The sequence below is a fragment of the Aythya fuligula genome, chromosome Z, assembly GCF_009819795.1.
Source record: "Aythya fuligula isolate bAytFul2 chromosome Z, bAytFul2.pri, whole genome shotgun sequence".
Taxonomy (NCBI): domain Eukaryota; kingdom Metazoa; phylum Chordata; class Aves; order Anseriformes; family Anatidae; genus Aythya; species Aythya fuligula.
The window spans coordinates 8,864,073-8,876,896 of NC_045593.1; the positions used below are offsets into that span (position 1 = coordinate 8,864,073).

The 12,824-nt window shown below is 57.6% G+C and overlaps 4 protein-coding genes across 5 annotated transcripts in view; 3 read left to right on the forward strand and 1 right to left on the reverse strand.

Moving 5' to 3' along the window:
- Positions 1-12,824, reverse strand: part of UBAP2 (ubiquitin associated protein 2) — a 130,749-nt gene that overhangs the window by 40,365 nt on the left and 77,560 nt on the right. The gene's annotated exons all lie outside the window — the stretch shown is intronic.
- On the forward strand, positions 743-1,359 carry LOC116500392 (interferon). The gene has a single exon (XM_032205336.1). The coding sequence runs from the start codon at positions 743-745 to the stop codon at positions 1,319-1,321; it is 579 nt and encodes a 192-aa protein (XP_032061227.1). The 3' UTR covers positions 1,322-1,359.
- On the forward strand, positions 5,271-5,887 carry LOC116500389 (interferon). Its single transcript, XM_032205332.1, has one exon. It carries the CDS (start codon positions 5,271-5,273, stop codon positions 5,847-5,849), a length of 579 nt encoding a protein of 192 aa, XP_032061223.1. The 3' UTR covers positions 5,850-5,887.
- Positions 9,799-10,415, forward strand: LOC116500390 (interferon). The gene has a single exon (XM_032205333.1). The coding sequence runs from the start codon at positions 9,799-9,801 to the stop codon at positions 10,375-10,377; it is 579 nt and encodes a 192-aa protein (XP_032061224.1). The 3' UTR covers positions 10,378-10,415.

Sequence of the window (12,824 nt, forward strand, 5' to 3'; positions counted from 1 at the left end):
CTAAAAAAAAAAAAAAAAAAACACAAACACAAACCCAACATACGGGTGATCCAACCAAGGACAAGGCACAGACGCCTTTGGGAAGCTCCATCCAGACAGACACTCCAAGCACAGGAACACAAGGGACACCTCTCCCCCAACAATTCCTGCCTACAGCAAGGCAGATCTTGCACCAAGCAGATCACAACACCCCTGACTCCAGAAACACATCGAAACCTGCAATGAACAACTGAGCTGAAAGGAAAAACGGAACACGTGGGCAAAAGAAGACCAAGAAGAAAAAACCCAAACCTCACACTAGGCCATGACATAGGGAAAGTGCACCTCGGAAGGAAGAGCACTCTTGGCCAACGCTCAACTACTCTCCCTCAAGGCCAAAAGGGAAACACTAAGAAAAGCACATCCGCAGCACAGCTGCACCAGCACCCTCTCCCCAACACTTTCACATCCCCCACACAAACACTAAGGACAGAGTACCCACCATGTCAACAAAAACACGAGCCAAGGACCTACAGCTCGCGCACCGTGCTCAGGGCAACCCCAACAACGCACTTCCCCTCAAACCACAACCAAGCCAAACTGAAAACCACAGCCAAAACTGAAACCACAACCTCGAAGACCTGAAAGTGATGAAGGGAAAGGAAGATGCAGCACTGCATAAAGCTCGACACCCAGCAGCACCCCGAGCACCAACACCACCCAGCCCCAACAGGCTCTTGCCCAGCACAACCCAAGAGCCACCATGCCTGGGCCATCAGCCCCACCACCACCAGCCATCTACAGCGCCCTCCTGGCCCTCCTGCTCCTCCTCACGCCTCCCGCCAACGCCTTCTCCTGCAGCCCCCTGCGCCTCCACGACAGCACCTTCACCTGGGACAGCCTCCAGCTCCTCCGCGACATGGCTCCCAGCCCCACACAGCCCTGCCCGCAGCAACACGCGCCTTGCTCCTTCCCGGACACCCTCCTGGACACCAACGACACGCAGCAAGCCGCACACACCGCCCTCCACCTCCTCCAACACCTCTTCGACACCCTCAGCAGCCCCAGCACCCCCGCGCACTGGCTCCACACCGCACGCCACGACCTCCTCAACCAGCTCCAGCACCACATCCACCACCTCGAGCGATGCTTCCCAGCCGACGCCACGCGCCTCCACAGGCGAGGGCCCCGCAACCTTCACCTCAGCATCAACAAGTACTTCGGCTGCATCCAACACTTCCTCCAGAACCACACCTACAGCCCCTGCGCATGGGACCACGTCCGCCTCGAGGCTCACGCCTGCTTCCAGCGCATCCACCGCCTCACCCGCACCATGCGCTAAGAGGAGCCCCACACGCAAACCTCTGCCCTCATGCCTCCCTTCGCCCACCACACAGGGACGCTGACAAGAACTGACCAGAGCCCAGTGGCCACCACCACCCACCCCCTCCTTATTTAACTATTTATTTCAACCATGATTCTCATCTATTTATTAGTAACTATTTATGCAAACCAAATAAAGACCTTTTCTAAGAACCTGCCCAGTCCTACGGCAGCCCTCTCTCTGGCCCGGGGGCATCTGGACAATGCCCTCAGCTCCAGCCTTACGCTTCTGCTTAGCCCTCGAGTGCTCAGGCACTTCCACTCAACCGTCTCGGGAGAACCCCACCAACCAAACTCCTCTCGCTCACTCCTCTCCCGGCCCGGCCCAGACCGGGACACCTCTGCCAACACGCCCTCTCCCTCTCTCTCTCCCCCCACGCCCTCGCAGCCACCACCCCCACACACTCAGCACCTCTCTCCTTCTCCCAGCCTCCGTCAGCACAGCAGGCACAGCTCGCTCTCGCTCTCCTCCTCTCCTACAACCTCCGCAGCTTCAGCGACCGCAAACCTCTCCCTCCGCCAACGCCACTGACGCCCTCACCAACAACACCCAAAACCCAGCGCTCCGCTCCTCAGACAACAAGCCCCTCCACAGCCCGCTGCCCGCTCTCCTACCCCGACCCACATGGCCAGGGAGCAACGTGGCCTTCGCGCCTGGCCAGGCACACGGCACGCTCGCGGGCACGACACACTCACTGCTCACAGCCAACACGGCCGCACGACACGAATCTCCTCTTTCACTCAAGCGTCTCCTCTCAGGACAACATTACGCACATCCCTCACCAAGGCACACCACCCAACCTCATCTTTTCACCTTGCTGGGGAGAAATTTAATGAAATAGAACAAGGGCAGGTGGACAGTCCTGCAGCTGGGCAAGCACAGCTCCACACACCACCAGAACTTGGGGACTGTCGTGCTGGAGAGCAGCGAAGGGGAAACGGACCCGCGGGTCCTGCTGGACAGCACGATGACCACCAGCCAGCTTGGGGTTGTGTGCTTGTGGCCAACAAGGCCAAAGGCATCCTGGGGCGTATTACAAGGGCTGTGCTTATCAGGTTGAGAGAGGCTCTCCTCCCCCTCTACTCTGCCCTGCTGCTCAGAACACATCTGGAATATTCTCTCCAGTTCTCAGACCCTTACTTCAACTAAGGACAGGGAACTGCTTGAGAGAGTCCAGCACAGAGCCACGAGGACCGTGAAGGGAGTGGAGCATCTCCCTTACCAAAAACGGCTGAGGCAGCTCGCTCTCTTCAGCTTGGAGAGGAGCACACTCAGGGCTGACCTTATTCGTCTTTGTCAATGCGGGAAGGACAAGTGTCAGGAGGATGGAGCCAGGCTCTTCTCTGTGACATCCACACATAGGACAAGGAGCAACGGGTGCAAGCTGGAATATTCAGATTACACCTCACGTTCCGTGTCAATATGAGACAAAACTTCTCCACGGTGAGGCTCGCAGAACACTGGAACAGGCTGACCACGGGAGCTGTGGAGTCCCCTTCTCTGGAGACATTCACAACCTGCCTGGAGGCGCTCCTGTGCGACGTGATCTCAGTCTTCCTGCTCCGGCAGCGGGAACAGACTAGATGATCGGTCAAGGTCCCTTCTATCCCTCACATTCTGTGACTGTGTCACTCACTTCAGCAGAGCTTTCCAGACTTCCTCTCACAGTACCCTTCCGGACAAAACGGACAGCAAACTGCTCCACGAGTACACAGGACGAGAGGACAGCAACCACCAGACAAGGCGGCCTCAGAGGCTTACGCTAAACGGCCTTACAGCAGGCTGGCAGCCAGTCACTAACGGGATGCCCTAGGCCGACATTTCAGGGACGGCTCTCTCAAGTGCCTTCATGAACAACCTGGATGCAGGACTCAAAGGCAGAACGAGTGACTTAGCCAACAACACTACACTCGCAGGAGGCACGCACTCCCGCGAGGACACAGAGCCCTCGCACGCACCTCTTGGCAAACCAGAGGGCTGGGCACTCACCAACCACCTCACGGGCACCAAGACCAAGCGCTGCGTTGGGCTGCACCAGGGACGGGGCAACCCTGCCTTCACGGGCACACGGGGGGAACACAGGCCGGACAGCGGCCCCACAGAAACACATCTCAGCCTTTGGGTCAACACCAAGTGCAAGAGGAGCCAGCAGCATGCCCTGGCAGACAAAAGGGCCAGCCATTTCCTAGGCAGCCCCAGGCCCAGCCAGGGAAGGCATTGTCCCACTCTGCTCTGGGCCAGCCTCACCTCGAGCACCCTCTGCACTTCTGGGTACCACAAAACAAGGGCATAAAGCTATTGGAGAACTTCCAAACGAGGGAAACGGAGACCTGCAGAGGTCCAGAGGGCAAGACGTGCGAGCAGTGGATCAAGTCCCTCACTTTGTTCAGCCAACAACAGCAGGCCTCATGCCGGCATGCGGCTCCCTCACGAGGGGAGCAGAGGGGCACGCCCTGAGCTCTGCTCTCTGGGGACAGCCACAGGACCCCAGCGAACGGCACGGAGCTGGGACAAGGAAGGCTCACGCTGCCTCTTCGGAAAAGCTTCTTCACAGAGAACGTAGCTGGGCACTGCAACACGCTCCACAGGGAGGTGCTCACGGAGCTCAAGGACTGCTTGGACAAGGCTCTCAGAAATACACACTTTGGGCTCCTCCTGCACGGACCCAGGACTTGGACTACACCGTCCTGGAGGGCCCCTTCACACTCACCATATACCATGGTTCTACGCTTCTTCTTGCCTCCTGACACAGTCACAGCTTTCTTCACAGCCTTCTTCCCACAAGGAACAACAAACGCCTACACGCCATGACAGAGGAAAGAGCTCCTTGCCCTTCTACTGCTTCACAAATAACCAAGAGCAAAACAAAGGGGAAAGACCAAAAAACAAGCCCAATACAACCAGCAACACAAGCACAGCACCACAGACAATGCAGTGCCCTCTCTGCACACACTTCAAGATGGACTTGATGAGCTACCATCCCTCGAGGTCTTCAAGAAACGCCTACATTCAGGGCTTCATGGCAAGGGATACTGCTGGACAAGCACACAAGCTTAAGGGTTCAGCTACATGATCTTCGAGGTCTTCCCCAACCTCAATGACTCCATGATGCTGGGGGGTCCTTTCATTTGCAGGACATGCTACCACAAACTCCCGCCTCATCCTAAAAAAAAAAAAAAAAAAAAACACAAACACAAACCCAACATACGGGTGATCCAACCAAGGACAAGGCACAGACGCCTTTGGGAAGCTCCATCCAGACAGACACTCCAAGCACAGGAACACAAGGGACACCTCTCCCCCAACAATTCCTGCCTACAGCAAGGCAGATCTTGCACCAAGCAGATCACAACACCCCTGACTCCAGAAACACATCGAAACCTGCAATGAACAACTGAGCTGAAAGGAAAAACGGAACACGTGGGCAAAAGAAGACCAAGAAGAAAAAACCCAAACCTCACACTAGGCCATGACATAGGGAAAGTGCACCTCGGAAGGAAGAGCACTCTTGGCCAACGCTCAACTACTCTCCCTCAAGGCCAAAAGGGAAACACTAAGAAAAGCACATCCGCAGCACAGCTGCACCAGCACCCTCTCCCCAACACTTTCACATCCCCCACACAAACACTAAGGACAGAGTACCCACCATGTCAACAAAAACACGAGCCAAGGACCTACAGCTCGCGCACCGTGCTCAGGGCAACCCCAACAACGCACTTCCCCTCAAACCACAACCAAGCCAAACTGAAAACCACAGCCAAAACTGAAACCACAACCTCGAAGACCTGAAAGTGATGAAGGGAAAGGAAGATGCAGCACTGCATAAAGCTCGACACCCAGCAGCACCCCGAGCACCAACACCACCCAGCCCCAACAGGCTCTTGCCCAGCACAACCCAAGAGCCACCATGCCTGGGCCATCAGCCCCACCACCACCAGCCATCTACAGCGCCCTCCTGGCCCTCCTGCTCCTCCTCACGCCTCCCGCCAACGCCTTCTCCTGCAGCCCCCTGCGCCTCCACGACAGCACCTTCACCTGGGACAGCCTCCAGCTCCTCCGCGACATGGCTCCCAGCCCCACACAGCCCTGCCCGCAGCAACACGCGCCTTGCTCCTTCCCGGACACCCTCCTGGACACCAACGACACGCAGCAAGCCGCACACACCGCCCTCCACCTCCTCCAACACCTCTTCGACACCCTCAGCAGCCCCAGCACCCCCGCGCACTGGCTCCACACCGCACGCCACGACCTCCTCAACCAGCTCCAGCACCACATCCACCACCTCGAGCGATGCTTCCCAGCCGACGCCACGCGCCTCCACAGGCGAGGGCCCCGCAACCTTCACCTCAGCATCAACAAGTACTTCGGCTGCATCCAACACTTCCTCCAGAACCACACCTACAGCCCCTGCGCATGGGACCACGTCCGCCTCGAGGCTCACGCCTGCTTCCAGCGCATCCACCGCCTCACCCGCACCATGCGCTAAGAGGAGCCCCACACGCAAACCTCTGCCCTCATGCCTCCCTTCGCCCACCACACAGGGACGCTGACAAGAACTGACCAGAGCCCAGTGGCCACCACCACCCACCCCCTCCTTATTTAACTATTTATTTCAACCATGATTCTCATCTATTTATTAGTAACTATTTATGCAAACCAAATAAAGACCTTTTCTAAGAACCTGCCCAGTCCTACGGCAGCCCTCTCTCTGGCCCGGGGGCATCTGGACAATGCCCTCAGCTCCAGCCTTACGCTTCTGCTTAGCCCTCGAGTGCTCAGGCACTTCCACTCAACCGTCTCGGGAGAACCCCACCAACCAAACTCCTCTCGCTCACTCCTCTCCCGGCCCGGCCCAGACCGGGACACCTCTGCCAACACGCCCTCTCCCTCTCTCTCTCCCCCCACGCCCTCGCAGCCACCACCCCCACACACTCAGCACCTCTCTCCTTCTCCCAGCCTCCGTCAGCACAGCAGGCACAGCTCGCTCTCGCTCTCCTCCTCTCCTACAACCTCCGCAGCTTCAGCGACCGCAAACCTCTCCCTCCGCCAACGCCACTGACGCCCTCACCAACAACACCCAAAACCCAGCGCTCCGCTCCTCAGACAACAAGCCCCTCCACAGCCCGCTGCCCGCTCTCCTACCCCGACCCACACGGCCAGGGAGCAACGTGGCCTTCGCGCCTGGCCAGGCACACGGCACGCTCGCGGGCACGACACACTCACTGCTCACAGCCAACACGGCCGCACGACACGAATCTCCTCTTTCACTCAAGCTTCTCCTCTCAGGACAACATTACGCACATCCCTCACCAAGGCACACCACCCAACCTCATCTTTTCACCTTGCTGGGGAGAAATTTAATGAAATAGAACAAGGGCAGGTGGACAGTCCTGCAGCTGGGCAAGCACAGCTCCACACACCACCAGAACTTGGGGACTGTCGTGCTGGAGAGCAGCGAAGGGGAAACGGACCCGCGGGTCCTGCTGGACAGCACGATGACCACCAGCCAGCTTGGGGTTGTGTGCTTGTGGCCAACAAGGCCAAAGGCATCCTGGGGCGTATTACAAGGGCTGTGCTTATCAGGTTGAGAGAGGCTCTCCTCCCCCTCTACTCTGCCCTGCTGCTCAGAACACATCTGGAATATTCTCTCCAGTTCTCAGACCCTTACTTCAACTAAGGACAGGGAACTGCTTGAGAGAGTCCAGCACAGAGCCACGAGGACCGTGAAGGGAGTGGAGCATCTCCCTTACCAAAAACGGCTGAGGCAGCTCGCTCTCTTCAGCTTGGAGAGGAGCACACTCAGGGCTGACCTTATTCGTCTTTGTCAATGCGGGAAGGACAAGTGTCAGGAGGATGGAGCCAGGCTCTTCTCTGTGACATCCACACATAGGACAAGGAGCAACGGGTGCAAGCTGGAATATTCAGATTACACCTCACGTTCCGTGTCAATATGAGACAAAACTTCTCCACGGTGAGGCTCGCAGAACACTGGAACAGGCTGACCACGGGAGCTGTGGAGTCCCCTTCTCTGGAGACATTCACAACCTGCCTGGAGGCGCTCCTGTGCGACGTGATCTCAAGTCTTCCTGCTCCGGCAGCGGGAACAGACTAGATGATCGGTCAAGGTCCCTTCTATCCCTCACATTCTGTGACTGTGTCACTCACTTCAGCAGAGCTTTCCAGACTTCCTCTCACAGTACCCTTCCGGACAAAACGGACAGCAAACTGCTCCACGAGTACACAGGACGAGAGGACAGCAACCACCAGACAAGGCGGCCTCAGAGGCTTACGCTAAACGGCCTTACAGCAGGCTGGCAGCCAGTCACTAACGGGATGCCCTAGGCCGACATTTCAGGGACGGCTCTCTCAAGTGCCTTCATGAACAACCTGGATGCAGGACTCAAAGGCAGAACGAGTGACTTAGCCAACAACACTACACTCGCAGGAGGCACGCACTCCCGCGAGGACACAGAGCCCTCGCACGCACCTCTTGGCAAACCAGAGGGCTGGGCACTCACCAACCACCTCACGGGCACCAAGACCAAGCGCTGCGTTGGGCTGCACCAGGGACGGGGCAACCCTGCCTTCACGGGCACACGGGGGGAACACAGGCCGGACAGCGGCCCCACAGAAACACATCTCAGCCTTTGGGTCAACACCAAGTGCAAGAGGAGCCAGCAGCATGCCCTGGCAGACAAAAGGGCCAGCCATTTCCTAGGCAGCCCCAGGCCCAGCCAGGGAAGGCATTGTCCCACTCTGCTCTGGGCCAGCCTCACCTCGAGCACCCTCTGCACTTCTGGGTACCACAAAACAAGGGCATAAAGCTATTGGAGAACTTCCAAACGAGGGAAACGGAGACCTGCAGAGGTCCAGAGGGCAAGACGTGCGAGCAGTGGATCAAGTCCCTCACTTTGTTCAGCCAACAACAGCAGGCCTCATGCCGGCATGCGGCTCCCTCACGAGGGGAGCAGAGGGGCACGCCCTGAGCTCTGCTCTCTGGGGACAGCCACAGGACCCCAGCGAACGGCACGGAGCTGGGACAAGGAAGGCTCACGCTGCCTCTTCGGAAAAGCTTCTTCACAGAGAACGTAGCTGGGCACTGCAACACGCTCCACAGGGAGGTGCTCACGGAGCTCAAGGACTGCTTGGACAAGGCTCTCAGAAATACACACTTTGGGCTCCTCCTGCACGGACCCAGGACTTGGACTACACCGTCCTGGAGGGCCCCTTCACACTCACCATATACCATGGTTCTACGCTTCTTCTTGCCTCCTGACACAGTCACAGCTTTCTTCACAGCCTTCTTCCCACAAGGAACAACAAACGCCTACACGCCATGACAGAGGAAAGAGCTCCTTGCCCTTCTACTGCTTCACAAATAACCAAGAGCAAAACAAAGGGGAAAGACCAAAAAACAAGCCCAATACAACCAGCAACACAAGCACAGCACCACAGACAATGCAGTGCCCTCTCTGCACACACTTCAAGATGGACTTGATGAGCTACCATCCCTCGAGGTCTTCAAGAAACGCCTACATTCAGGGCTTCATGGCAAGGGATACTGCTGGACAAGCACACAAGCTTAAGGGTTCAGCTACATGATCTTCGAGGTCTTCCCCAACCTCAATGACTCCATGATGCTGGGGGGTCCTTTCATTTGCAGGACATGCTACCACAAACTCCCGCCTCATCCTAAAAAAAAAAAAAAAAAAAACACAAACACAAACCCAACATACGGGTGATCCAACCAAGGACAAGGCACAGACGCCTTTGGGAAGCTCCATCCAGACAGACACTCCAAGCACAGGAACACAAGGGACACCTCTCCCCCAACAATTCCTGCCTACAGCAAGGCAGATCTTGCACCAAGCAGATCACAACACCCCTGACTCCAGAAACACATCGAAACCTGCAATGAACAACTGAGCTGAAAGGAAAAACGGAACACGCGGGCAAAAGAAGACCAAGAAGAAAAAACCCAAACCTCACACTAGGCCATGACATAGGGAAAGTGCACCTCGGAAGGAAGAGCACTCTTGGCCAACGCTCAACTACTCTCCCTCAAGGCCAAAAGGGAAACACTAAGAAAAGCACATCCGCAGCACAGCTGCACCAGCACCCTCTCCCCAACACTTTCACATCCCCCACACAAACACTAAGGACAGAGTACCCACCATGTCAACAAAAACACGAGCCAAGGACCTACAGCTCGCGCACCGCGCTCAGGGCAACCCCAACAACGCACTTCCCCTCAAACCACAACCAAGCCAAACTGAAAACCACAGCCAAAACTGAAACCACAACCTCGAAGACCTGAAAGTGATGAAGGGAAAGGAAGATGCAGCACTGCATAAAGCTCGACACCCAGCAGCACCCCGAGCACCAACACCACCCAGCCCCAACAGGCTCTTGCCCAGCACAACCCAAGAGCCACCATGCCTGGGCCATCAGCCCCACCACCACCAGCCATCTACAGCGCCCTCCTGGCCCTCCTGCTCCTCCTCACGCCTCCCGCCAACGCCTTCTCCTGCAGCCCCCTGCGCCTCCACGACAGCACCTTCACCTGGGACAGCCTCCAGCTCCTCCGCGACATGGCTCCCAGCCCCACACAGCCCTGCCCGCAGCAACACGCGCCTTGCTCCTTCCCGGACACCCTCCTGGACACCAACGACACGCAGCAAGCCGCACACACCGCCCTCCACCTCCTCCAACACCTCTTCGACACCCTCAGCAGCCCCAGCACCCCCGCGCACTGGCTCCACACCGCACGCCACGACCTCCTCAACCAGCTCCAGCACCACATCCACCACCTCGAGCGATGCTTCCCAGCCGACGCCACGCGCCTCCACAGGCGAGGGCCCCGCAACCTTCACCTCAGCATCAACAAGTACTTCGGCTGCATCCAACACTTCCTCCAGAACCACACCTACAGCCCCTGCGCATGGGACCACGTCCGCCTCGAGGCTCACGCCTGCTTCCAGCGCATCCACCGCCTCACCCGCACCATGCGCTAAGAGGAGCCCCACACGCAAACCTCTGCCCTCATGCCTCCCTTCGCCCACCACACAGGGACGCTGACAAGAACTGACCAGAGCCCAGTGGCCACCACCACCCACCCCCTCCTTATTTAACTATTTATTTCAACCATGATTCTCATCTATTTATTAGTAACTATTTATGCAAACCAAATAAAGACCTTTTCTAAGAACCTGCCCAGTCCTACGGCAGCCCTCTCTCTGGCCCGGGGGCATCTGGACAATGCCCTCAGCTCCAGCCTTACGCTTCTGCTTAGCCCTCGAGTGCTCAGGCACTTCCACTCAACCGTCTCGGGAGAACCCCACCAACCAAACTCCTCTCGCTCACTCCTCTCCCGGCCCGGCCCAGACCGGGACACCTCTGCCAACACGCCCTCTCCCTCTCTCTCTCCCCCCACGCCCTCGCAGCCACCACCCCCACACACTCAGCACCTCTCTCCTTCTCCCAGCCTCCGTCAGCACAGCAGGCACAGCTCGCTCTCGCTCTCCTCCTCTCCTACAACCTCCGCAGCTTCAGCGACCGCAAACCTCTCCCTCCGCCAACGCCACTGACGCCCTCACCAACAACACCCAAAACCCAGCGCTCCGCTCCTCAGACAACAAGCCCCTCCACAGCCCGCTGCCCGCTCTCCTACCCCGACCCACACGGCCAGGGAGCAACGTGGCCTTCGCGCCTGGCCAGGCACACGGCACGCTCGCGGGCACGACACACTCACTGCTCACAGCCAACACGGCCGCACGACACGAATCTCCTCTTTCACTCAAGCTTCTCCTCTCAGGACAACATTACGCACATCCCTCACCAAGGCACACCACCCAACCTCATCTTTTCACCTTGCTGGGGAGAAATTTAATGAAATAGAACAAGGGCAGGTGGACAGTCCTGCAGCTGGGCAAGCACAGCTCCACACACCACCAGAACTTGGGGACTGTCGTGCTGGAGAGCAGCGAAGGGAAACGGACCCGCGGGTCCTGCTGGACAGCACGATGACCACCAGCCAGCTTGGGGTTGTGTGCTTGTGGCCAACAAGGCCAAAGGCATCCTGGGGCGTATTACAAGGGCTGTGCTTATCAGGTTGAGAGAGGCTCTCCTCCCCCTCTACTCTGCCCTGCTGCTCAGAACACATCTGGAATATTCTCTCCAGTTCTCAGACCCTTACTTCAACTAAGGACAGGGAACTGCTTGAGAGAGTCCAGCACAGAGCCACGAGGACCGTGAAGGGAGTGGAGCATCTCCCTTACCAAAAACGGCTGAGGCAGCTCGCTCTCTTCAGCTTGGAGAGGAGCACACTCAGGGCTGACCTTATTCGTCTTTGTCAATGCGGGAAGGACAAGTGTCAGGAGGATGGAGCCAGGCTCTTCTCTGTGACATCCACACATAGGACAAGGAGCAACGGGTGCAAGCTGGAATATTCAGATTACACCTCACGTTCCGTGTCAATATGAGACAAAACTTCTCCACGGTGAGGCTCGCAGAACACTGGAACAGGCTGACCACGGGAGCTGTGGAGTCCCCTTCTCTGGAGACATTCACAACCTGCCTGGAGGCGCTCCTGTGCGACGTGATCTCAAGTCTTCCTGCTCCGGCAGCGGGAACAGACTAGATGATCGGTCAAGGTCCCTTCTATCCCTCACATTCTGTGACTGTGTCACTCACTTCAGCAGAGCTTTCCAGACTTCCTCTCACAGTACCCTTCCGGACAAAACGGACAGCAAACTGCTCCACGAGTACACAGGACGAGAGGACAGCAACCACCAGACAAGGCGGCCTCAGAGGCTTACGCTAAACGGCCTTACAGCAGGCTGGCAGCCAGTCACTAACGGGATGCCCTAGGCCGACATTTCAGGGACGGCTCTCTCAAGTGCCTTCATGAACAACCTGGATGCAGGACTCAAAGGCAGAACGAGTGACTTAGCCAACAACACTACACTCGCAGGAGGCACGCACTCCCGCGAGGACACAGAGCCCTCGCACGCACCTCTTGGCAAACCAGAGGGCTGGGCACTCACCAACCACCTCACGGGCACCAAGACCAAGCGCTGCGTTGGGCTGCACCAGGGACGGGGCAACCCTGCCTTCACGGGCACACGGGGGGAACACAGGCCGGACAGCGGCCCCACAGAAACACATCTCAGCCTTTGGGTCAACACCAAGTGCAAGAGGAGCCAGCAGCATGCCCTGGCAGACAAAAGGGCCAGCCATTTCCTAGGCAGCCCCAGGCCCAGCCAGGGAAGGCATTGTCCCACTCTGCTCTGGGCCAGCCTCACCTCGAGCACCCTCTGCACTTCTGGGTACCACAAAACAAGGGCATAAAGCTATTGGAGAACTTCCAAACGAGGGAAACGGAGACCTGCAGAGGTCCAGAGGGCAAGACGTGCGAGCAGTGGATCAAGTCCCTCACTTTGTTCAGCCAACAACAGCAGGC